This window comes from Trachemys scripta, chromosome 18 (genome assembly GCF_013100865.1).
Source record: "Trachemys scripta elegans isolate TJP31775 chromosome 18, CAS_Tse_1.0, whole genome shotgun sequence".
In the NCBI taxonomy this organism is placed as follows: domain Eukaryota; kingdom Metazoa; phylum Chordata; order Testudines; family Emydidae; genus Trachemys; species Trachemys scripta.
The window spans coordinates 24308897-24336325 of NC_048315.1; the positions used below are offsets into that span (position 1 = coordinate 24308897).

At 44.5% G+C, this 27429-nt stretch overlaps 1 protein-coding gene across 1 annotated transcript in view; it reads right to left on the reverse strand.

Moving 5' to 3' along the window:
* The window catches only part of CWF19L1 (CWF19 like cell cycle control factor 1), a 49135-nt gene that overhangs the window by 18522 nt on the left and 3184 nt on the right, over positions 1 to 27429 (reverse strand). Inside the window, exons 3-9 of the mRNA XM_034752913.1 lie at positions 25552 to 25630; positions 20572 to 20673; positions 17939 to 18153; positions 15500 to 15618; positions 14291 to 14387; positions 9473 to 9613; positions 8847 to 8958 (exon numbers count right to left, since the gene is read on the reverse strand). Coding sequence (XP_034608804.1) covers positions 8847 to 8958; positions 9473 to 9613; positions 14291 to 14387; positions 15500 to 15618; positions 17939 to 18153; positions 20572 to 20673; positions 25552 to 25630 — 865 coding nt within the window. The remainder of the gene's footprint in view (positions 1 to 8846; positions 8959 to 9472; positions 9614 to 14290; positions 14388 to 15499; positions 15619 to 17938; positions 18154 to 20571; positions 20674 to 25551; positions 25631 to 27429) is intronic.

Consider the following 27429-nt stretch of genomic DNA (forward strand, 5'->3'; position numbering starts at 1 on the left):
GGTGTCCCCAATTGACCTGAGGTAACCCCTTCTCAACTTGTAGGAAAAAGGGCCTTTAACATTCTACGGCTAACATATAAGCCTTCCAGCACCCTCTTGCAGCTGTCCAGCCTGACTTTGTCACATATTCTCCCCCCTCTCAACACCTACTTGGGTCGAAAAACAGTGCACCATTGACATGTCCCAGCGTTGCCATGCTTGATCCCTGACCTGTGCTGCACTCTGAATGGAAGGGTTGTAACAACAGAAACCATCTCATTACCCTTGCATTTCTTTCTTTGTTACAGTGCATCCATTTCAGGGGGGCATGGTCAGTGATGAGGGTAAACCTCCGTCCAAGTAGGCAGTATCAGAGGATTTTGGTGGCCCACTTTACCGTAAAGCATTCCTTCTCTACCACGGCATACTTTTGTTCTCTGGGTAGGAGCTTCCTATTAAGAAACAGGATTGGGTGTTCTTCCTTTCCTACCATTTGAGAAAGTACGGCTCCTAACCCAGCGTCAGAGGCATGGGTTTGTAGTATAAACTCCTTCTCAAAGTCTGGGGCTACTAGTACTGGGTGCTTGCAGAGGCCGGTCCTCAGATCGGCAAAAGCTACTTCAGTTGCGCTGGTCCATTTCACTATCTCTGGGGCCCAAGCCTTTATCAGATCTGTCAACGGGTATGCTCTGGTAGCAAAGTGGGGAATGAATCGCCTGTAGTAACGGCTCATGTGGCACCTCATGGTCTCAGACATCATCCGATGGTCCAGGGACATCTACATCGAGCGCATCACCAGCCACTGACAGTACCCTGAGGCGTGAGCCAGAGTGACATCGTTCTCCCACTACGAGAAAGGGACCAAGTGACCTTCTCCGTTGGATCATATGAACTGGAACCATAAACTCCCTGAACATTAAGTCTCACCAAATGAGGGTCAATCCATCCTCATCAACATATCCACTCATTATACTCCACACCCGAACATAGCCACTCTATGAACTTCATACCCTCATATCTCACTGCCTGTACTTTGACCCATCAACCTTTTACCCCCAATCGGGGATATTGCAGATTATGTATTCCTTCTGCCACCCGATCTTAAGCCAAACTTTGCACCCTCGATAATCTGTACATTATTCCCTGATAACCAGAAACTTCTATGCTCAAACTCTGTTCACTTGTTTAAAAAAAAAAAAAAAAAAAAAAAAAAATCATCCCAACTATCCCCAGGAATGCTCTGACCTGTTTCTTCCAGATCTGTCGGGGCCAACTTTGTATCACCTCTAACTTGTTCAGTTGGGGGCGGGCTTTCCAATGCCCCTCCCCATGATGTACCCGAGGTATTTGGTTTTTGATAGCCCCATTGAACATTTGGAGATGAAACCTGCCTTCCTCAGTATCTAGTACTGCTTGTATCTTTTCTAGGTGTCTCCCAGTCTGGGCTATGTATGATGACATCAGCAAGGTAAGCGGCTGCATACTTGCCACATGGACATAACAGCTTATCTATGAGCTGCTGGAAAGTCACAGGAGCCCCACGTAACCCAAAAGGGAGGACAGTGTACTGGTACAATCCTTCTGGTATAGAAAAAGCAGTCTTCTCTTTGGCTTCCTTGGCCAGAGGGATGTGTCAATAACCCTTGGTCAGGTCAAGGGTGGACAGGAATTGTGCTTTTCCCAATCACTCGATTAGCTTGTCTATCCGAGGTATACAGTAAGCATCGAACTGGGACATCTCGTTTTATTTTCCAGAAGTCATTGCAGAATCTCATGCTGCCGTCTGGCTTAGGTACCAGGACGATTGGACTGGACCATTGACTATGAGACTCCTCGATGACTCCTAGCTCTAGCATTCTCCTAACTTCTATCTTGATCTTTTTGCCTCTGGGATGCCTTAATATTCACCTTTACTTCAGGATCTCTGATGATGAACTTCTGTAGTCCTGCCTGGCTTCTCCGAGAACACATGGTGGTTTCGTTCAATCATATTCATAACTTCTGCTCGTTGTTCAGGCGTCAATTCAGAGGATATTCCCACCTGTCCCTGATGTTTATTTTCTTGGGGTGGTGTCTCTAGGGAGACCAGATGAGCGTCCCTGTCTTGCCGGGGCTTCAATAGGTTGATATGGTAGATCTCTTCTGGCGATCAGGCTGTTGAATCTTATAGCTGACCTCCCCAACAGCTTCAATTACTTCATATGGTCCCTGCCATCTGGCCAGGAGTTTTCTCTTAGCTGTGGGGACCAGCACCACTACCGATCTCCCACCTGGAATTTCCGGGCCATCGCTCGGCGATTGTAATAGGTCTTTTGGGTCCATATGTTCCCGCACTATGGGGGTGACTTGGGCTATTCTGTCCCTCATCTGCATCACATGCTCAATGATGTTTCTTTCCTGGTTGGGCTGTTCTTTCCAGCCCTCCTGGGCAATGTCCAGTATGCCACAGGGGTGGCAACCATATAACAGTTCAAAAGGGGAAAAGCTGGTTGAAGACTGGGGAACCTCCTTTATAGCAAACATCAGGTAAGGTAGTAAGATATCCCAATTTTTCCCATTCTGGTTCACCACTTTCCGTATTGTGTTCTTCAATGTCCCATTAAGACGTTCAACGAGGCCATCAGTCTGTGGATGGTAGACTGACGTTCTTAGTCCCATTTGTGGAGCATCGCACACAAGTCCCTCACCAACTTTGACACACAGGGCGTTCCTTGATCAGTCAAAATCTCTTTGGGTATCCCCACCCTAGAGAAAATTTGAATTAATTCCTTAGCTATCGTCTTGGTCATTGTGTTTCATAGGGGTATGGCTTCTGGTATCAGGTGGCGAAGTCCAGAACAAGTGCACACTGATGGCCACGGGCTAACTTCTCCATGGCAATCCTCGAATGGGACTTCAATAATTGGGAGAGGTACTAAAGGGACCCTTAAGTGTGGTGGGGGGCCATGTAACTGGCATTCTGGACAGAAGGCGCAATATCATCGGACCTCCATATAAACTCCTGGCCAAAAGAACCTCCATAGGATTCGATCTCCTATCTTATCTACCCCTACATGTCCTCTGAACAAACGGCTATGAGCTAGGTCCAACACTGCCCTCTGGTGCCTTTGAGATACCAAGAGCTGCTCCACTTCTTCCTCTTGCATTCGGACTACTCTATAAAATAGGTCCCTTTTTATCATGAAGTATGGCCTGGGCCTTTGGTTTTCCCCTCCATTGGGACCCCATTCACCTCAATTACCTCTTTTCTAATATTATCATATAGTGGATCATTATCCTGCCCAAAATTCTCAAAGGAGGTTCCAATATGCCCAAATTCAAGGGGACCTATTTCTGTTTCCCTCCCAGGATTGGTCTCCGTGGAATTGGGTCCAGCTTCCAGCTCATAAACTGAGTCGCCCCCGTACCAGCTGTACAAGATTTCTTCCCTACGAGCGCAGCCTTTTTGTTCTGGGCCAAGATCCTGGTTCCTAACCTCTTGTCTGCCCTCCTCTCTCATCTAGTGTTCCGAGGCTTGCCAGTTGTAGAGAATAAATCCTCTTGACCCGGCACATCTCTTCCCCGGAAGTCTGAGAAAGTTCTTTGGCCATTCTTTGGTCTCTCTCCGAGGGTGAGGAACCCGTCATAGGAGAAGGGGTTATTTTGGCTGACCCATCCTCATAGGTCAAACGGTAGTCCTCTCATGAACCTGTCCAACACTACGACTTCCATAATCTTCTCCGGGCTGTGATCTCGGGGTGCAGCCATCTTTTTTTTTTAATTAATGGAGATATCCTATCTCCTAGAACTGGAAGGGACCTTGAAAGGTCATCAAGTCCAGCCCCCCTGCCTTCACTAGCAGGACCAAGTACTGATTTTTGCCCCAGATCCCTAAGTGGCCCCCTCAAGGATTGAACTCACAACCCTGGGTTTAGCAGGCCAATGCTCAAACCACTGAGCTATCCCTCCCCCCCAAATCTAATCTCCGCATTAGATGGAACAGGTCGAACAGCTGGGACCTCAGTGCTTTGCCATCCTGGTACCTCCAACTTGTGGAACCTCTGGGCCCTTATGGTGGTAGTCACCCCAGACCTTGCCAGGATCTCAGCCTTCAACTGAGGGTAATCTGTAGCCACTTCCGCTGCCATGTCGTAGTGGGCCTTCGGGGCCTCCCCACACAGGAAAGGGGCAAGGATGCTGGCCCACTGGTCTTGGGGCTAGGTCTCGCATAGGGCCATTCTCTCAAAGGTAAGAAGGTACGGCTCCACATCATCTTCCACTGTCATCTTCTGTAGGTAACTATTTGCCCTTAGGGACTGTGACCTGTCGTGGCCATGTGTCAGAACTGTCAGGGCTTTCTGCTGGTTCATGACCTTCTGCAGCGGGGGCTTGATCCGGGCTGCCTGGCTCATCAGCAGCTGATTCGTTCCCTGCTGTAGCCGTACTGACTCCTGTTGAGTGGCCATCTGGATTCCGACAGCCTCCTGTTGTGCTGCCATGGCCTGTACCAGTGTCCTCACAACGTCGTCCATTTTGTGGGGAGCGGTAATTTACCTTGCCACGGGTTGGTTTGCCACGGAGTCCAATCCCACTTCTTATACCACGTATGGCAGGGCATCTCCTTTGTCTCGCCAGACTTAGCACTTCCCCTTCTGGCGGTGACAGGCCTGGGGTAAATCAGTCCCACTGTGGGCAGTGTTTGTCTTCCCCGCAATGCTCCTTTTGCCGTATTTTCAGGGTAGTGCTCAGGGCTGGCCTAAGGGGTGATCCTCCACCAAACAGTCTCACAAAACACAAAAATAAAGGGGGATACCTGTCCCTGCATCCTCGCTGTCTTGTTGTTTGCCCCAGGGTGTCAGTCCTTCCCCTAGCAGGCACTCAGGTTTGGCTGTTTCCCTTCTGGGAAGAAGTACAGCCTCTCACCCTGGAAAAGTTTATTTCCCTGCTGCCACTAGCCTGGGAGCAGATTTTCTCGTCCCTCTTTCTCTCACCAGAACAAGGGTTTTAAAAGGTCTCAGGCAGCCCTTACATAGATTCAGGTGTCCTCAATTGACCAGAGGTAACCTATTCTCAGCTTGTAGGAAAAAGGGCCTGTAACATTCTAGGGCTGACATATCGGCCTTCCAGCACTCTCCTGCAGCCATCTGGCCTGACTTTGTCACAGTGCGAATTCCTGACAGGAGCAGCAGGTTCTGAGCACACTAACAGTGATTAGTGCAACCGAAGACCCATTCAAAGAGTCTTTAGAGTTGATATTCTGGAGCCTTTGAATCTGTCCGCAAATGAAAGGAAGAGCTTGGGAAACTTTTTAAAGTCCTTAGTGCTGGCTAAGTAGAATGCTAGGGCTCTCCTAACATCCAGCATATGTAGTGTTGCCTCCCTATTGTCATGATGTGGTTTTGGGGAAAAAACAGAGAGATGAATTAACTGATTCACATGGAAGGACGAGGTCACCTTAGGAAGGAACTTGTGGTGTGTCCTCAAGGTGACTTTGTCCTCAAATGAAGAATGTGAATGGCGGATGTGCCTTGAATGCCGCTATCTCTCCTATCCTTTGAGTTGAAATAACGGCCACCAGGAATGCTATCTTAATGGATAGGTGTAATAGGGAGCAAACAGCCAAAGGCTCAAAGGGTGATCTGGTCAGGGTTCTTAGAACTAGATTGAGGTCTCAGGCTGGAGTGGGTGGTCTAACACGCAGGAAGAGGATTCCCATGCCTTTAATGAATCTGCATGTTGTTGCACAGTCGAACACTGAGTATCCGTCCATCGGATGGTGGAAGGCCGTTTTAGTCACTAGATGAACTTTAAGTGAGCTAAGAGAAAGCCTGGACCATTTGAGGTCTCGAGAATATAGTCCAGAATCAATGGGAGGGAGGAAGATGACTGGTCCACTTGCTTGGAATCACACCAAACTTGGAATTGTTTCCACTTTTGAAGGTGGGTATGAGGAGTTGCTGATTTCCTACTGTGCAGTAACACTTCTTTTACCCGTTCAGAGCATTCACTCTGTAGGTGTTGGAACCAAAAAGGAGTCAAGCTTGAAGCCAGAGGATCCGCATGTTGGGGTTGTTCTAAGAGAACAGATGAGGAAGGGGCAGAAGAGGAATCGGAGGACATACTGGAACCTAACTTGTCTCGGCCAGGAGGGGGCAATCAGAATAATCTTCTCTCTCTCTCTCTCTATCTTCAACAAGACCTTGGATAACAGGTGTACAGTAGGTCCCCGCTCCATGAGAAGACGAGGGTGCCCCCCAGGGACTGTCTCCTCAATCCAGCTCTGAAGCAATAGCAAGGACTTTTCCTGTTCTGGTAAGTGCCAAAAAGGTCTATTGTCAGGGTCCCTTATAGGTTGAATATATTGTGAAGCACTGCGAGGTTCATTTCCCATTTGTGATCATGGGAGAAGTTTCTACTAGGAAGGTCAACTATCACATTCTGTATCCATGGCAGGTAAGCAGCTGAGATGAGCACCAATTAAAAAGTTGTAGTGCTTCCGCACAAAGGGAGTGTGATCTGGCACCCATTTGATGTAGAACATGCAGGTCACACTGTCAGTCATGACCTTTGTGTGAGTATCCCTGATGAATGCGAGAAAGCGTATACAGACATTTCTGACAGCAATTAGTTCCAAGAGATTGAGGTGGAGGACCGCCTCTGAGGGAGACTGCTTGCCCTGGACCTTGTGGTTGTTCAGATGGGTTCCCCAGCCTATCAGGGAGGCGTCTGTTGTTAGGGTCAGCATTGGTGGAGTTTTGACCCCGGAGAGTATCAACAGGGGCTTGTCTAACCCATCCCTGTATGGGGAATAGACAGATTTGAACCACACCTGCAGACGTCTCAGGAATAGCCAGGCATTTTGCGTCACGAATGTGCATGCCACCATGTGCTCAAGGGCTGGAGGCAATTCCTGCCCGTTTGAGGGCCAGCCTGGACTGTCTCTATGAGGTTCAACAGGGTGTTGTGTTGAATCCATGCAAGAGGAGGAATGCTCTCACCTACACCAAGTCGAGTTCAGCCCCAGAGAAGCAAGTCATCCAGGTATGTGTAGATGACAATACCCAACGTTCGTAGGGGTGCCACTACAATGGCGAGGACCTTGGAGACCATCCTGGGTGCGGCTGAAAAGGAGCACCCTGTTTTGGATACTGGTTTTGCACACAGGTGAATCGAAGAAATCTCCTGTGAGATGGTTGGATGGAAATATGTAAGTAGGCATCCTGTAGGTCAAGGGCCAGAAACCAATCTCCTTGCTCCAGAGATGGAATAATAGCTGCTAGAGTGACCATCTTGAACTTCTGAGCCTTCACATATCTGTTTAGTGCCTGTAGATCCAGTATGGGCCTCCAACCTCCCTTTGACTTGGGTATCAGGAAATACCTGGAGTAAAAAAATGTTGCCCCTGAGGTGAGTGGGGACTGATTCTTTGGCCCCTAGGCGGAGCAGGTGATCTATTTCCTGAGGCAACAGTGTCTCGTGAAAAGGGTCCCTGAAGAGGATGGGGAGGGAGGATGGGTGGGGAGGAGGCACATGAAGTGGATGGAGTAGCCCTTTGAAACAATCTCCAAAACCCACTTTTTGGAGATGATGTTCTTCCAATTCCGTAAGAAAGGAGTCAGGCAACTACCAAATGGGCATAGAAGCACCGTATCTGGCAGCTGATCGCATTGCAAGAAGTGGTCATTCGGGGCCTCAACCAAGAGTCAAAACTGGTGTTTAGAAGACGCGGGTCGAGAGATCGAGGGAAGCTGACTACTTCCTCCTCTGGATCCGGGTTCTCTTGCGCTGTGGTTCATAGTAGCGCTGTGATGGAGGGAACTGGGATAATCAGGATCTGTGAGATGGTTGTGATGTAAATTTCTTCTTCTGCCTTGGTGTATAGATATCCAGGGAGCATAGTATGGCTCTCAAGTCTTTCAGGGTGTGGAACGACATGGCGGTCTTGTCAGCGAATAGTTTGGGCCCTTTGAACAGGAGATCTTCAACCACTGCCTGCACCTCTCTGGGCAACCATGAGAAGTGTGGTCAGGATGCCCGACTCATTACCACTGCCATCAAGACTGAGCAGGCTGCTGTGTCAGCCACATCCATTGCAGTTTGTAGCGCTGTTCTTGCTAGTAATTGTCCCTCTGTGATGATGGCCTGAAATTCTTCTTTTTGTGCTTCCAGTAAGTGGTCAATAGAAGTACTCAGTTTTCAATAGTTCATGAAAACATATTTGGCCATTAGGGCCTCATGTGAGGCCCTGAACTGCAGTGTCACAGACAAGTATGCGCCTTTTGTCCCAGGAGATCTAGCCTCTTCCAGTGTCTAGGTAAGGGGTAGATTTGGAGTGATATTGCTTTTCCCGAGCATTCACTGCATCCACCATGACACAGTTTGGCTAAAGATGGGTGAAGAGGGGAATGTAATACTTTTTAATCGGCCCTTTTGGATGTTGATGCAACAGAGGCTGGTGTCTGTCATATAACCTTAGCTGGGTCCTCGGTGACTGGAATGGTGATTCTAGAAGAGGAGGAAGCATGTAATATATCCAGTAGTTTATGCTAACGTATGATGCAGTGAAGTAGACAGCAGAACTGCTATACTTTCCGTTCAAGGCCAAAGGCGGTCGAGAAGCAACTGAGGACGGTTTGCTCTCTCAGCACTACATAGCCTTGAAACAGACCACGAGGGAGGAAGAGCACATGTAGGGGTCAGGTGGACATTGCTATCTGTAATCTGCGATTAGAGACGCAACGACACAGATACACCTACGGTGATGCACCCACAGGGACACTACTCAAAGAACACCAACAACTACTACTACTCAGGAACATTTTGCTTTCTTATTTTTCTAGGGTAGCTTCCAGAGAGTTCACCAAAAGCACCAATGGCCAAGTACTCACGGATTTTCTTAGGCTGCTTGAGCTGGGAATGTTGTCCCCCCTTTCCATCTGATGGCCGCTTCTTTCCATGCTGTTTGCTCAAATCAAAGAAAAACTGACAAGCTGGTTCTTCCTGGTCAGAAAAATAAAACCAAAGTCAATTGTGCTCTGTCTATATGATGAAGCCCCACCTAATATACAAAGAGGTCCTTCTGAAAAGGCTGTTTGTTACTCAGCAGATAAGTGACATAATGGTTTGATCTTCTCTCCTACTAATACAATGAAGTCCATCTGCCTAGTAACCACATCCCAAGCCTGGGAGACTTGTCTAGAACAGTTATCCCCCTTCCCTATTTCAGCAGCCCCTCTTACTTGTGTTTTTCAGAAGGCACGGAAGCACTTGGGGGAGAAGGAAAGAAAGAGTGCAAGTCTTGCATCTGAAGAAGTGAGGTTCTTACCCACGAAAGCTTATGCTCCCAGTACTTCTGTTAGTCTCAAAGGTGCCACAGGACCCTCTGTTGCTTTTTACAGATTCAGACTAACACGGCTACCCCTCTGATACTTCTCAAAGGTTACAAACCCAAGCACTGTTTTACACTGCAGAAGAAAGCAGCAGCTCACTCACTCAAAGGCTGAACATATTGTACCTCTGCACCTGAGAGCATCTTTGGCTGATGTGCCTCTTTCCCAGATTTCCGATATGGGTTTTCAGTGACATCCTGTGGCTGTTTCACTAGCTCTGCAGGGTCCATTGAGCGCATTGGGAGAATACTAAATGCATAGAGATACTGGAAAAAACAGAAATGACTCAACGACTCAGATTCAGCAACCCAAGAGGCGCTGAGACGCTAACGCTGCAAATGAACAACTAGCTTCACAACAAGAATTCAATTCATTTTACATTTCCATTTTTTAGGACCTTTTTGAAAAGCAGCAGCATATCTGGAAGTAATGCCCATTAAATGGATTAGAGATAATAATAGGGAAAAGTGATAAATCTTTCTTCTATTATTCTGATGACACTCGTTCACAATTCCAGCCCTCATCCCCCTAAATCTTTCCCTCCCTAAGGTTCCCTGGATCCCAGGTCCCAACACTTCCAAAAGACCAACCGCCCTTTCAGCAGCAATTTGTTCCCAGTAGCAAGTTGTAATTTACTCTTTTATGCAAATAATATTTGGAATATCCACCAGCTCCCAGTTTAGATTTGGCCACAGGAAACCAGAGGCTAATCTGGGTGGAAGACCAACATACAGCTGCTTGGGACTTTAGGCAGAAGGCAGTTTCAAACCACCACCTCCACTGAAGGCCCTACCTCTTTCCCACCCATTGCCTCTCTTCACTTCAGCCTCCACAATGTGCTTCATTAACAAAACTACAGAGGGTAGTTTGGAGAACTGGAGAATTATTTTTTAACTGGTGCATTGTGCAGCATCCTGGAACCCTATATTTACCCCGTCATATAATTAGGATATATTTCATACAAAGCATGCCATGTAGGATATCACATGAAAGGTCATGATCTGCTGAAACCCATTTTTCTGTCAAAATATGTGTATCATTAGTGTGTATGAAGTTGTGAGATTCTGCTGTATGGTTGAAATATGTTATAAATTCTCCAGTGACAACAAAGAAGGTGACCAACACGCAGGTGGGTGTTGAACAATCATCACCAGTCATTGACCAGCAGAGGAATAGTAAACAAGTGATGTACAATTCAATGACAGTTGTGGAAGCACCACACAATACAACAGGGACTGCTCAACTCTGACTCAGTTGCACTGAGCACTTCTGAAAAATCTATCCAGATGTTTTTACTGCGGATGGTTTCATCAAATGTCTATTCGCTAGCTTTCCTCCTTCTGCCCCCGCCAAACAACCAGAAAGCCCACAATATTTTCAGTGAATTGTAAGGGTTTCCATGACACTTCAGTTCATAAAGGAGCAGGACTGCAGGAAGGGGAAAGTGGAAAGTAGATGTGAGGAAGGCAGGGATGAGAGGCAATGAGGCAGAGGAAGTAGGATACAATTAACTGTCTATCTCACTACAATATTTAAGGATTTTTTTTTTTTTAAATTACTTTAACCTTGTGGGAGGGGGTGACAGACTGTACCCCTGTATTCACCCCAGCCCACTATTGTAATAATCTTTGTACAAGGTATGCCTTGTGAGCTATCATTTGAAAACTCTTATTTGCTGGTCATTATTGTCCTTGTAAAATATGTGTAGCCACATTGTTAAAGTTATAAGATTCTAGTATTTGGTGTTACTAAAACTTGTTCTAAGTCTGGGGAGTGGCCAAGCCAGTTTCTCAGAGACAAGGGGCAAGCTGATGCCTCTGCCAGGTGTCAACAAGGTCAATGGGTCATTTACCTGCTCAGTGGCTATTCATAGAATCATAGAATATCAGAGTTGGAAGGGACCTCAAGAGGTCATCTAGTCCAACCCCCTGCTGAAAGCAGGACCAATTCCCAGCTAAATCATCCCAGCCAGGGCTTTGTCAAGCCGGGCCTTAAAAACCTCCAAGGAAGGAGACTCCACCACCTCCCTAGGTAACGCATTCCAGTGTTTCACCACCCTCCTAGTGAAATAGTTTTTCCTGATATCCAACCTGGACCTCCCCCACTGCAACTTGAGACCATTGCTCCTTGTTCTGTCATCTGCCACCACTGAGAACAGCCGAGCTCCATCCTCTTTGGAACCCCCCTTCAGGTAGTTGAAGGCTGCTATCAAATCCCCCCTCATTCTTCTCTTCTGGAGACTAAACAATCCCAGTTCTCTCAGCCTCTCCTCATAAGTCATGTGCTCCAGACCCCTAATCATTTTTGTTGCCCTCCGCTGGACTCTTTCCAATTTTTCCACATCCTTCTTGTAGTGTGGGGCCCAAAACTGGACACAGTATTCCAGATGAGGCCTCACCAATGTCGAATAAAGGGGAACGATCACGTTCCTCGATCTGCTGGCAATGCCCCTACTTATACAGCCCAAAATGCCGTTAGCCTTCTTGGCAACAAGAGCACACTGTTGACTCATATCCAGCTTCTCGTCCACTGTGACCCCTAGGTCCTTTTCAGCAGAACTGCTACCTAGCCATTCGGTCCCTAGTCTGTAGCAGTGCATGGGATTCTTCCGTCCTAAGTGCAGGACTCTGCACTTGTCCTTGTTGAACCTCATCAGGTTTTTTTCGGCCCAATCCTCTAATTTGTCTAGGTCCCTCTGTATCCGATCCCTACCCTCTAGTGTATCTACCACGCCTCCTAGTTTAGTGTCATCTGCAAACTTGCTGAGAGTGCAGTCCACACCATCCTCCAGATCATTAATAAAGATATTAAACAAAACCGGCCCCAGGACCGACCCTTGGGGCACTCCGCTTGAAACCGGCTGCCAACTAAACATGGAGTCATTGATCACTTCCCGTTGAGCCTGACGATCCATGCTGATGACTGATTCTGCTCGATAACAATTCAAAGCAGTGAGGACCGACACATGTTCATTTTCATCATCTGAGTCTGATGACACCAGGCGATTTTCCTTTTTGGTGGTTTGGGTTCTATAGTTTCTGCATCGGAATGTTGATCTTTTAAGACTTCTGAAAGCATGCTCCACACCTCGTCCCTCTCAGATTTTGGAAGGCACTTCAGATTCTTAAACCTTGGGTCGAGTGCTGTAGCTTTCTTTAGAAATCTCACATTGGTACACCTTCTTTGTGTTTTGTGAAATCTGCAGTGAAAGTGTTCTTAAAACAAACGTGCTGGGTCATCATCCGAGACTGCTATAACACGAAATATATGCAGAATGCGGGTAAAACAGAGTAGGGGACATTGAACTCTTTGGGGGAGAATTCTGTCACAAATTTCATTGATGCATTTTTTTTTAAACTGGCGTCATCAGCATGAAAGCATGTCCTCTGGAAGAATGGCCGAGTCATGAAGGGGCATACGAACGTTTAGCATATATGGCACGTAAATACCTTGCAATGCTGGCTACAAAAATGCCACGCAAATGCCAGTTCTCACTTTCTGGTGACATTGTAAATAAGAAGTGGGCAGTATTATCTCCTGTAAATGTAAACAAACTTGTTTGTCTTAGCGATTGGCTGAACAAGAAGTAGGACTGAGGGATTTGTAGGCTCTGAAGTTTTACATTGTTTCGTTTTTGAGTGCAGTTATGTAACAAAAAAAGGTGCACTTTCACGACAAAGAGATTGCACTACAGAACTTGTATGAGACGAATTGAAAAATACTATTTTTTTATCACTTTTACAGTGCAAATATATGTAATCAAACATATATCCTTTGATTTCAATTACAACACAGAATACAATAAATATGAAAATGTAAAAAAATCCAAAATATTTAATAAATTTCAATTGGTATTCTATTGTTTAACAGTGCAATTAAAACTGCGATTAATCGCGATTTTTTTTTTAATCGCGTGAGTTACCTGTGATTAATCGACAGCCCTAGTTATTTGTAATGTTTACAAAATCCAAGGATTGGTAGCATAAGACCTCCAGCATATGTCACTCAAACTTAAGTCCCCCCATGATCACACATTTTTCTCTTCTCTTTACACATTATAGATTGGTGCGTAAGGAAGCAAGCATCCTATTCCATGTGTAATTTGGTGGCCTGTAATAGAGACCAACTAATACCCCGTCTTGTTCTTTATATATTAGGACATAGATCCATAAGCAATCAAGATCATTTTCTTCTGAGTTATCAGTGACTCTGAAAAAAGTTATGCCATCCTCCGTCCCATCGTCCCCCCCGCCCAACACACACACAGCCACTCCCCTTTTGCTCGCACAGTCCTTCCCAAATAGGTTATAACCACTGGCTTTAACATTTCATTTTATGAATCATCCAACCAGGTTTCATTTATATCAGCTAGATAAAATTTATGCTCATAAATAAGCAATCCCAGTTCCTCTTGTTTGTTACTCAGGCTCCAAGAATTAGGAAAATTTCAAGAATTCAATTCAAAAATTTCTTCTCTTCATGTCATTTGCCTCTTTGTTTAATTTTGTTCTCAACATCTCAATTTTGTTCTAGGACTCATATCCTCCCTCTTTTTACCATCCCCTTTTACTATTAGTTTAACTCCCTCCTGGCTAGTTAGCTAGCCTGTCCTCCAGGAGATTGGAGGTGAAGGCTAGACAAACTACGCAGGCCCCTCTCCCCATAGAGCATGGACCAACATTCCATAAAACCAAAGCTCTCCTACCCAGCAATTCACATCCAGACTCTTCTGCCTTCCTTTGCACATAGGATATGAAGGATCTCAAAGAAGATTGTTTGGACACTCTTCTTCAGCATGCTCCGAGTTCACTGAGGTCATCTACTATCTCTGAGATATCTCCCAACACTGTGCTGTTACTGCCAATTTGAACCATCACCAATGGATCCTTCCCCGTAGACTTAAAAAGCTTATTCAATCTTAGATTAACATCTCATGTCTTGGCTCTGGAAATGTAGCACACTCTCCAGTTGTCCTCCTGTCCCTTGCAGAATACTATTTCAGTTCTTCTGAGTACTGAATCCTCAACAAGGATTGTCTGTCTTCCTTGGAAAATTGGAGAACTCTTTGTGGGTAAGCTTGATATTCTTATAGGTTGGGCAGAGCTGCCACCCACACATATGTTCCATACATACAATCATAGAAGATTAGGGTTGGAAGAGACCTCAGGAGGTCATCTAGTCCAATCCCCTGCTCAAAGCAGGACCAACCCCAACTAAATCATCCCAGCCAGGGCTTTGTCAAGCTGGGCCTTAAAAACCTCTAAGGATGGAGATTCCACCACCTCCCTAGGCAACCCATTCCAGTGCTTCACCACACTCCTAGTGAAATAGTTTTTCCTAATATCCAACCTAGACCTCCTCCACTGCAACTTGAGACCATTACTCCTTGTTCTGTCATCTGCCACCACTGAGAACAGCCTAGATCCATCCTCTTTGGAACCCCCCTTCAGGAAGTTGAAGGCTGCTATCAAATCCCCCCTCACTCTTTTCTTCTGCAGACTAAATAAGCCCAGTTCCCTCAGCCTTTCCTCGCAAGTCGTGTGCCCCAGCCCCCTAATCATTTTTGTTGCCCTCTGCTGGACTCTCTCCAATTTGTCCACATCCTTTATGTAGATGGGGGGTCCAAAACTGGATGCAATACTCCAGACGTGGCCTCACCAGTGCCAAATACATCTCTCCCTTCCCTTGGGCCCAAGCAGGCCCAAGGGAAAGTATCTTTCATAGTTTCCACAATGAGGACCTGGTATCGATAGGAACTACTAGGTGTGTGGAATTTGTCCTGCTTCTCTTCCCTGTGGTGGCCAGTCTGCCTAACTTCATCTGTCTCCAACCATGTAGAATGCTGCTGTGACCTCTTGGTGAGGAAACGTGTTTTGTGAAATCCACAGTAGCAGTTATTCTATTTGTAACAAATTCATAGGGATGTATTGCTGACATTTATTATCAGCAGTGGGTCGACTTCCTAGTGTAGATGGGGGTTATGGCCAAAAAATATGCTTGAGATGAAGTCAGGGTGTACGCTGGAATAAATTAAGGTACCTACAAACTATCATGCGGCTTCAGTAAATTATAATTTTAGAATTGCTTCCCATACGCGCTAGAACACCACACTTTCCTATAAAATAAGAGTGGTTTCTCAAGGTCTTACATACCTATAAGGAAGTCTTTCATAATAGGTCTTCTCCAATGCAGCAAAGTGATATCTTGGCTTCAGACTTGTGGCTAAATTAGATATTAACACAGATCCACATCTCTTAGTATCCATTTCTCCCTGTAAAAGGCAAATAAAGCATTAGTCTAAAATCCTGTGGGTTTGCAATGCAGAGAAAAATGGTTCAGCACAGAGTTTCTTTGTTCTGTGTATTTTAGAGATTTAGTGCTCTGCACCTCTGCTGAACAGCAGCATGGCTGAGCCAGAGTTCGAATTCTCCCATAGATGTTGCTTGCAGTGGGGCTTGCGAAGCTCAGCTATTGACCCAGCTCTTCCCGCTACCAGAGAGCGTACTTTTTAAACAAAGGGAAAGCTCTGGCACAGAGCTCAGAGGCCCTGGCAGTGGGCGGCTAGATATAATCCCCATATCCCCCTAGTTAGCTGCCTCCCGGCCCCTCCTTTCTCCCCCCTCAGTCCTGTTCTCCATTGGACACCCTCCATGAACAAACGAGACTGGGGAATATCTATGCTCCCCCTTCTTGTCCCCATCCATGAGAGCTCCCCAGCCCCCACAAATGCCCTCACCATCACTGCTACAAGCACTGGCCCAAATAACCATCTAGGTAAGTCAGGCTGGGACCCTCCGCCAGCAAACCATTTGTGGGGCCCCAGATTAAAACTGCAAACCTTTAAAAATAGTCAAACTCTTTCTTCAAACCTTGATTACTTCATTAATATAAATGAGATCTCCAAATAGAACAAGTACCAAGTTTCTAGTTTTAAACTTTAAGTGTTCAGAGAGAAAAATGTGTGTTTAGAATATATGGGGGAAATTATTTTTCCCATGTCCACTTAACATAAAAACTGAACATTTTTGCTCAAATTTTCATCCTCCACTTTGAACAGTCCCCATCACCATACCCCTTCTTTAGCCAACACCAACCATGACATTTCTCCTACCAAAATGTGTTTGAAAACATTAAGAGCAATTGAAAACGGGAGCTTGACTGGAAGTTGGAACTCAGCTTTATAGTGGATGCTTCCTGCATTGACTACAGTAAACTGATGTGTAACAGAAAAGTCAGTAGTGCAGGAAACATGTGTTGAGTGACACTTAATGACCTTCACTCAGGTAAGAGGTATATAAACATCAGTAGTATCACAGGGTGAGCTAGCCCTATGAGAGTGTTTGTGTCCAGCCTCACCTGTGCCTAGTTTACCACCCAGATCATTGGACAGAGTCCAGAGACCACGTGACTGACAGCCAGGCCTGTTGGGACTTACTTATAAAAGGCAGCCTGTGCTCAGTGAAAAGAAAGCTAGCAGGAGCAGCACTATGCTAGCAGGTTCTCCAGGAAGTGGGGCCTGGGAAAGGATCAACAGAGACTCCACTGACCTCCACACAGCAGAGAAGAGACCGTGGGAGCAGGAGGTGCTGAGAGAGAGCGGAGTGAGACTCTCCAGAGGCAGCAGACTGACAAACAACAGGTCATGTAGGAAACGGCTGAGGGAAAGTGAAGCAGGTGGTTTGGGCCAGAACCCAGAGCAGAAAAGTCCTACCTATGGGTGATGGGTATATACTCCTGCACGGACGACAAAAAGTCAAAAGTGCCCTAGGAAGGGTAAGGAGGAGTCAAAGAGCTATTCAGAGCCCAGAGAGGGCTGGAAGGACTTATTTCTTTAGTTGGACTTTTGGCTGTCCCCAGAAGAGAGACTAACTTTTAACCAAAGGGTCAAGAGCACCACAGCAATGTACAAGCCCATAGAAGACCACTGATCATAGAATCATAGAATATCAGGGTTGGAAGGGACCTCGGGAGATCATCTAGTCCAACCCCCCTGCTCAAAGCAGGACAAATTCCCAAACAGTTTTTTTTTAACCGCAGTTCCCTAAATGGCCCCCTCAAGGACTGAACTCACAACCCTGGGTTTAGCAGGCCAATGCTCAAACCACTGAGCTATCCCTTACCCCCGATAGTGGAGAAACTGAGGTAGCAGATGTGCCTCATCACTAGGGAGAGGTAAGCTGCTGTTACAAGGAGTCTGCAAGAGGCCTGTGGGTGAGATCAAATTATCCAGCATACTTCACACACATGAAACTAAAGAAGTTACAAGATCCGCAAGTCAGCTAGTAAAAGATTCAAAAGATTAATTGGAATAAAAAACGGCTCAAATTTGTACCACAAACAATCCTAGTGTGGAAAACAATTAGTCTACAGGAAAAATGACAGCTCATTGTCTGAACTCAAGAAGACACCATGGGCCCTACTTACCCATTTCAAGAGCCAAGATACGCATCCTCAGAACAGAAACCAGTCTGACAAACCATTTTTAAAGCTTTTTTTTTTTTTTTTAAATCTACAAATAGCTACAGTGAGTGGAAGTCAGAGTATTAGTTAACTGCACATTTAACCCATTTCAACTGAATTTGAATACTTACAGGTTTATTTCCAAAATTCCCGACACCTCTGGGCCAGGGGGATGTCAGCAAGATATCGACACCTTTGAATTTTGGAGTAGATAATAAAGATATTTTCAGTTCTGACACATCCTTGGAGCTGAAACTGTAGGCAGGAGCTGGCTCACTCAGGGATTCTGTACCACTCAGGTAGGCAATCTGCAACCCTGAGGTGCCGCTGAAAATACCCTTACGACCTGTAGTAAAACACAAATGAAATTATTGTAAGAAACTACTAAAATGTGTCATGCTAACAGGAGGCCAAGCTTTGCAGTCCTTGCTTATGAGGAAACTGACTGGCTCTGGTAACGCATTAATTGCAGTCAGGACTCCAGGATTTAGCTCAATGACTGGAAACCCCTTTCCATTTAAAATGCTCAGGGGGATTAAAGGGGCTACAAAAGTAGAAAACACAATAATAATGGGGGATTTCAACAAAACCCATACTACACGGGTACATGTCAGCTTAGGATGGGACACAGAGATACAATTTCTAGACATCTTCAATGACTGCTTCTTGGAGCAGCTAGTTCTGGAACCCACAAGGGGACAGGCAGTTCTTGATACAGTCCTAAAAAGCACATGGAATCTGGTCCAAGAGGTTTTTGAACAAATGATAAATTCAGCAGTAATAAGTCACTAGGACCAGAAGGTATTCACCCAAGAGTTCTGGAGAAACTCAAATATGAAATTGTAGAACTACAGTATTAGCTTTGGTATGTAAACTATTGCTTAAATCATCCTCTGTACAAGATGACTGGAGAGTAGCTAATGTAATGCCAATTTTAAAAAAAATGCTCCAGAGGTGGATCCTCGCAGTTAGGTAAGCCGGTAAGTCTAACTTCAGTACTGGGCAAATTGGCTGAAACTATACTAAAAGAACAGAAATATCAGTCACACAGATGAACACGATTTGCTGGGGAAGAGTCAACACAGTTTTTGTAAAGGAAAATCATGCCTCACTAATCTATTAGAATCATTTGAGGGGGGTCAAGCATGTGGAGAAGGGTAATCCAGTGGATATAGTATACTTAGAAAAAGAATTTGACAAGATCCCTCACCAAAAGCTCTTAAGCAAAGTAAGCAGTCTTCAGATAAGAGGGAAGGTGCTCTTTTGGATTAGTAACCGGTTAAAAGACAGGAAACAAAAGGGTAGCAATAAACAGTCAGTTTTCACAGTGGCAAGAGATAAATACAGGGATTCCCAGGGGTCTGTACTAAGACCAGTGCTGTTCAACATATTCATAAATGATCTGGAACAAGCTAACAGAATGTTAGGAACTATTAGGAAATGGATAAATAATAAGACAGAAAATGTCATAATACCACTATATGAAGCCATGGAATACCCATCCCCTGAATACTGCATAGAGTTTTGATTGTCCCCTCTCAAAAAATATATATTTGAATTGGAAACAGTACATAGAAGGGGAACAAAAATGATTAAGGGTGTGGAACGGCTTCCATATAAACAGAGATTAAAAAACTGGGATTGTTCAGCTTGGAAAAGAGACGACTAAGGGGTGATATTATAGAGATCTATAAAATCATGAGTGGTGTGGAGAAAGTGAAAAAGGAAATGTTATTTACCCCTTCACGTAACACAAGAACCAGGGGTCAGAGGATGTTGTGAAGGCCACAAGTATAACTGGGTTCAAAAAAGAATTAGCTAAGTTCACAGAAGATATGTCCACCAATGGCTATTAGCCAAGACGGTCAGGGACGCAACCCCATGCTCTAGGTATCACTAAGCCGCTAACTGCTAGATGCTTGAACTGGACAACAGTGGATGGATCACTCAATAATTGTCCTGTTCTGTTCATTCCCTCTAAAGCATCTGGCATTGGCCACAGTATTACCCAGTATGGCCATTCTTATCTTCTGTGTATGGACTAGCCTACGTGAGCTAGCTTGAATCCAGCTAGCATGGGTAACAATAGCAGTGAAAACAGTGCAGGGCAAGCTCCAGTAACGGTAGTACAAGCCCAGTTTGGCCCTAGGTATGTAGCCTGACTGCTAGCCCTCTCTGAAGTCCGTGCTGCATTGTCTTCAGCTAGCATGAATCCACGGCTGTTGCAGCTCGCACTAGCTGAGGTAGACTAGCTCATGCACAGTTCTGCTGTGTGGACATACAATAAATGCATAGCTGAATTAGGAAGGAAAATTCATACTGCATATATGCAATAGATTTTGTTCTTTTGCCATTAACTTGTTTCCCAACAATTTTTTCCCCAAAACTGGCAGCTTGACGACTTCATTGAAACTTGTCCAACAAGCTCAGTTTGACAACCCAAATAGCTCTGTTGAGCTCATAAGAAGTTGAAAATGTTGTAAAAGTACAAATGATGTCTTTTTATGTTGCTTATCGGAAAAAAAAGCAGAATGGATTTTATTAAGGTTTCAAAAACAATTCATCTTGGGCCTGAGACTCAGTACGAGAGATTAGTTGACATGATTTCTGAAGGAAGGTATCAACAAGCGAAGAAATGAACAAGTGAAGTTTGGAATGAAAGGGCCATCACAACCTAAATTAAGGCACCCCTACAGCAACATTTTAATACTCCCATAAAGCGCACATCGGATTCCCAACACAGAAATAAAATCTATACCATTACCTAAGTATGTAATGTTCTCAGCTAGTTCACAGCCATTGACGTCTGGAAAATAATGTACAGTTTCCGGGTTATTGGCACCCAAGACATACGTTGGAATAGGAGCTAGAGAAGAAACACACATAATTAGTTCACTTGTTTCAGAACTGTGACATTTATTTGATTCTGTATTTACTATTATGACGTAAAGATTCACTACAGAGGAAATGTACTATAGTTACGGACCCAGAAATTGAGTTTGTTAGATCCTGCCCATTTCACTGAAATTTATTAACCACCAATTAAAAAAACAACACACACCTAAATTGAACATTATAGCATATACTAATACAGTATATTAAGTACTGTTTGTTTTTTCTAATTTGGTAGATTTCAAGTTGACTGTGTCCCTTAACATCTTCACTGATAATGCCAACAAGATTAAATGATTCTCCCATCCCTGCCTCCATCAACTGTAATCTCCCCCCTCAAGAAAAGCCAATGTAAATAATCAAGATTTGCAAGACACCTAGGAGATCATTAAGCTTTAGCCCTGAAGAACTAAAAGATTGCAGATACACAACTTGCACCAGTTTCACTTACATTTGTTTAGTTAAAACAGTGCAACTTGTGTGTGGACTCATCAGTTTAGCTTTCACCTATAAAAATGTACCGCCATAAGCTAAAGAGATAAACCAGGTTTAAACCACTCTAAGTGCCCAAAGTGAACAAAGTTGCATCACTTCACCTCATGAAAATAAAGTGACATCTTTACTTATATCCACACAGACTGTGTGTGTCGACCAGGTCTAAGAGTGACTGGGGGTAAGTCAGTCCAGATCGGAGATCTCCCTGCCCTCTGAAGACTGAGTTTAACTCCTCCATAACCTGAGAATGGTGAAAACTCAATCTCTTCCAATACTGCTGCTAACCTCTCTAGCAAGGTTTGATGTGAAACAGGTCAATCACCATCTTTCCCAGCTTAGAAAAAATGATCTTTTATAAGCACCCAGGAAATCCAATCAAGAACAAACCCCTTTGTGATAGGACCTGTACAGGCAAGTAACAAAGACTAGAGTTCCTACTCCAGACACTACAACTTACATACTAAACAGGACAGATAGATGAAGCAGAACAGAGTGGGGCTGGATCAAGGAAATGAGGTAACAACAGAACAAAGTTTAGCTGGAAAGCAAAACTCAGCTGTCCCGGCCAATGGGAGCAGCAGAGCCAGCACTCGGGGTAGGGGCAGTGCGCAGAGCCGTCTGCCGTGCCTCCACCAAGGAGCAGCCGGGACAGGTTGCCACTCCCCACCTCCCAGATCCAGCATCCCAAAACCCCTCCTCAACCCCTGCTCTGAGCCCTCTCCCGCACCCAAACTCCCTCCCAGAGCTCGCACCCCAACCTCTAGCCCTGCACATCCTCCCACACCAAAACTCCCTCCGCCTTAGTTAACTGGCATTTTTCACTTACTGGCACCCCCCATTCCCCCAACATGCTGGATAAAAAAAGCTTTTACTGTACATGCCTAACAGGGTGGATAGCCGCTTTAAAAAACACACCTGGATTTTATTTAAATCAGAATTCGATTTAAATTAAAAAAAGATTTTTTTAAAAATAAACCTATTTAAAATTAAATCTGAAATGGACAGCCTATGTTAAAGTCAAAATTTATCAATTTATTAAAATAATTTTAATTAAATACCAAAAATAAGCAGTACATAGTTTCTCCCAAGTTTTAAAGAATGTTAAACCACTGAACTGGTAGGAGTCACTGGCTAAGCACCTGGAACTAGAGTTTGCTGAGATGCTAAATCAGCTTCTCACAACAGGAACCACTTCTGCAGGTGCTAAGAGACTATTTTCTTCATTTCAGTTCATTCAAATAGCTCAACTCAATGACAAATTCAAAGAAACCTACTGGGAGTTGAAAAAGAAGGAAAGCTTGTTTTCCTCTTCCAATCTATTAATAAAAACTAGCTAGGTGGGAGAGGATGAGAACTACCAGTTCCAAAATCTTGAAGGACAAACTGACCAAAAATAATCAGTTCCCTTCAATAACTACTTATAATACACCTCTACCCAGCTATAACGAGACCCAATATAACACGAATTCGGATATAACGCGGTAAAGCAGTGCTCCAGGGGGGCAGGGCTGTGCACTCTGGCGGATCAAAGCAAGTTCAATATAATGTGATTTTACCTATAACGCGGTAAAGATTTTTTGGATCCCAAGGACAGCATTATATCGGGGTAGAGGTGTACTTCCTTTGTATAATCAGTTTTGAATGCAAAACATGTTCTGACAATTTTTGTACATATTCAGCAAGTTTAAGGTAGTTTTATTTAATAAAAAAATAAAATGCAATTTTTGTGAATTTCTAATTTAATCTGAATTTCAATCCAAACAGCTTGGCAAATCACAAGTGAAAAATACCTACCATTTTCTAACCAAAAAAAAAGTAAAAACTTGAATACATGTACGTTAGGCTATACAATTGCTTAAATAAACGTGAAGCAAGAAGAATCAAATGTAGCGTATAGGTGTGACACCCTGATACCCCAGTATGCACCATTGTCATGTAATTAAGATATGCCTTATACAAAATATGCCTTGTGAGGTGTCATTCTAAAAGTCTTGTTCTGCTAGACATCATTGGATTGTGTGTGCTATTCTCATATGTGAAGTTATGAAGTTTGGCTATGTATGTGTTTCAGTAACATGTCATGAGGTTGAAAACACCGACAGGCAGACTTTCAGGTATGACAGTAAAAAGACCAAACAATGTTAACGGCTTATTGAGGAAATGCACACAAGCACAAGGATTACCCCAGGAACTGTGTACAATAGAAACCTCTCTGAGATAGCACTACACAATGGGAACTGTTTGACCCAGGTCACAGCAAAAGAGCTTTCCAGCAAGAGGGAAGAAGACATAAAAGGGGGAAAATGACGTTATGGGTGGGGGGGGGGGATCCTCTCTCTCCCTACAACACCACACCTGGAAACACCTGAGGAACAAAGACTGAACTGTGGGAAGTGATGGTCCCAGGCTAGAAGGATTTATAGCCTGTGTATGAAAACCTAGGAAAGCCAAAGCAACTTGTGCCTTAAGCATCAGCCAGCCTGTTCACCACTCAGGGTGAGAATCTGTTAATTTATATCATACCTATCTAGTGTGTTAAGCTAAGTTTGCGGGTTTTGTTAATTTACTAAGGTAATCTGCTTTGATCTGTTTGCTATCACTTAAAATCTATCTTTTGTAGTTAGCAAATTTGTTTTGTCTCTTAAACCAGTGTGGAACCCATATTTGGGACAGAAAGCTTTGCATCTCTCTCTCCACATTGAGGGAGAGGGTGAATTTTATGAGCTTACGCTATATAGCTCTCTATACAGCGCAAGACAATACAGTTTGGGGTTTACACTCCAGAGGGGTTGTGCACTGGTGTGCTGTGCAATTCCTTAGCTGAGCTCTCCCATGCAGAGCTGATCTCAACATCTGTGTCAACATAGCTGCACCTGGGGGTGTCTCTACTTGGGTGCGTGCGGGAAGCGGGCTTGAGAGCCTATCACAGCAGCACAGAGTAAGGGGAGCCCAGGCTGGTGGGACAGGCAGGCTCAGTGGTATCCTAGTGGCAGCCTGGGGGGAACCCATCACAACAGGCTACACTTAGTTGCAAGTCAACCTGTTTTAATAGTTACCAACTACGGGGAATCCATTTTTCTTTAGGAAAATAACTAAAAAGAACAAAGGTAAAACACCCTTAAAATCCATGACTTAAATCAAGATTTCCTGCTTGCTGACTAAAAATTGGCGATTTTAAATCAATCCACCCTGGTGCCCAACATCTCAGACAGGCACACAGCCCCTCCTGCCAGTCACATCACGTCATCTATATTTTTAGTGAGCTTGCTTGATCAGAGCTAATGCAGATATGTCTACAAGCTGGGAACTGCATCCCCAGCTTGAAGTGTAGAGATACGCTAAGAAAAAACAAGGTAAGGTGGCAGCTTTACAGATTTTCACAGATAAGCTTCTCTCATAAATGTGGTGATGGGACCTGAGAGGGAGTGGGGGATAAGGAAATGGGTAGTTTCTCCTACACAGGTGGAGAAGGGGTCTATGCTGGAGTAATGAGAGGCTCAAAGAGAAGCAGATGGGCTCAGTAAGTCAAACGGCATTTCATACTTAGAAATATTTTGGTAGAACAGCTGCATGGAAACAGAATCCTCATGTGCCTCTGTTCTGGGCACAAAGTGTTCAAAGCACTCTTGGCCCTTTATTATGCGCTCCCAGCCATGACGGAAACCTGCGCAAGTGAAATACCCCAATGAACACATCTCAAGTTGGGAAGGCCAAGAGGAAAGGGCTTCAACGCTAATTCTTTTCACTGCTTGTTCATTAATTTTGAAAGGACGGGTCACTGTTGCTGTCTAGTGCAGCTGCCAGAGGGAAAAGATGGGGCAACAGGGAATAGATGTGGCCAACTACATGTGTTGATAATTAACAGCTTGAGCTGCCCCCAGCTCAGTGGCAGAGAGGAGACAACCCAGTATTGTACACTACTGGAGAAATTACACAGCTAGCAGCAAGTTGCACAGCATACAGACCTAACACTCCATTGAGTGCGAGGCAGCAGGGCCTAGTTAATATTACTCATAGCAATCCACTGACAGCCCCAAGCCCTTTGCATACACGCAGACATTTGCAGCAGGCACCAAAAGGCGCACACTGATCCTTTCTTGTACCAGCAGCGGCAAGCACTGCTGAGCACATTGCCTTCAGCTTCCATAACCCATAGCTGAATGGCTCGGACACCCACCACAGCCCTTGCCCTCTCTGGCCATCCCTCTATTCAGTTCGGGATCGTACACTGAACAGCTTAATAAAGCAACACAGGAATGAGATGTGTGGTGAAGATATTGTTCATCAAATCCAAAGCCACACGTGCAACCACATCCCACTGGGTTATAGTCATCTAATATACAGACCCTTTCCTTACCTTTCTTGGCACATGTCCGGTATTCCTCCCACTCTGCCTCTGGAGTAGAGCCAAAGAAGTTCCCAACACACAAAAGCAGCTAAAATCATTGAAAAAAAATAACACAAGAGAACCATTGTAAGAACGGGGAAAGGTTTACGATGTTAAAATACCTAAGCTGTCCTTTTCGTTACTTTCTTACTGTCACAGCATTAACAGTGATTTGGGGTCAGTGGCTTATTGCCTGAGATTTAGTTTCATTTGATGCATGTAAAACAAGAAATTCCTTAGCAGTTATTAAGCACATAAGGAAAAAAAAAAAAAAAACAGGAAAAAACCAGCTGAAATTACAAGATCAAATAAATCTTCATTGTGAGAAACTCCCTTATTCCTTCTCTATGTACAGAGTCTTTTCCAGGAGAAAACACTTCCTAGCAATCTCTCCAATAGCATCCTACCATTATTGCAAGCATCCTTTTAAGTCATGATGTGCAGAGACCAGTATCACAAGTTGCACAGAGTGGGAGAAAGGTTACAGAAGTTTACCATGACCTGTTACATGAAATTAAGTGAAAGTTAGAATCAAAGAGAGTGGTACAAACTGAGTGTGTTTAAGCAAAGTGAACTGTGATAAGGATTCTCAAAAGACTCCTGGAGAGTGCATAGAGTTGTTATAACAACAAATTAAGAGTTGCTAGGACACCATGAAGTGCTGATAACTGCAATTCACCAGAAGTGTATTTGTTTGGTTCATTTTGATGGGGGCAAGGCATTCCTTTTCTGGAGGGGGAATATCGATTACTGACTTGAGCTTGCAGCCTGGACAGGGGAGGGACAGAGGGAGCTTCACCATCACCGCTACCACCACCTGCTGGGACCTCAGGATCTACCATTATTTTTTCACCAGTTTTCCTGGTGTATTTTAATGATGGTTGTTACAACAGGAGAAAGGGCCAGAACCTATTCTACCTGAACCCCAGACCACATTTAACTGTTTACTGTTACAACACTAATCAAGGGGTTTAAAACACCCTAGACTCCGTTATAACAGCATCAGTCTGAGCTCTCAGGTTCTGTTAAAATCTCATCCTGTGTTTCTCCAAGACATTCACACAAAGAAGAGTGAAAAGAATAGCAAGAGATAGGAAAATGCAGCTTTTGTCTCTTGACTGCAGTTCAGTTGCTGAACAACTGAAGGCAAAGCATACAACTTAAGTACCTGACTTCAGTCCTCTGGCTTCAATTTTCCACTCTCCAAAGCAAAACTAGCAAGAGCTGTGGGAGGCAAAAATGCAGCCAAGGATCAGGCTGCATTGGCAGAGGCAACTTAAACTTTCTCAAATTTCCATCACAACTTCAACAACCACCATTAAACTCTCGCTGGAGAACTCCCACAGTAGCATGAACTTTCTAGACACCACAAGCAGCTTCAACAATGAACACCTACAGACTATATACAAGAAACCCAGGGATCACCATATCTACCTTCACGGATCCCATAGCCACCACAAACACACAAAGACATCTGTTATCTACAACCAGGCACTCTCATACGACAGAATACTCTCCGAAGAGAAAGTCCAGAATAAACACCATTACACACTTAAAACCACCTTCACCAAACAAGGACACTCCATCAGAGAAGTAGATCACATCATGGAACAAGTCATCCAAATATCCCAAGAGAACCTGCTTCAGTACAGAAGTAAACCCTCACCAACCAAACACCCCTAGTTGTCACCTATCACCCCACACTGCTACAGAGTATCATCAAACAAGTACAACCCATATTCGATGGAGACCCCATTGTGAAAGAAGTCTTTCCCAACTTCTGGCCTTCAAATAACCCCCCCGTCTCTCCAAGCTCATCATCAGAAGCAAGCTCCTCACAGACCAGGA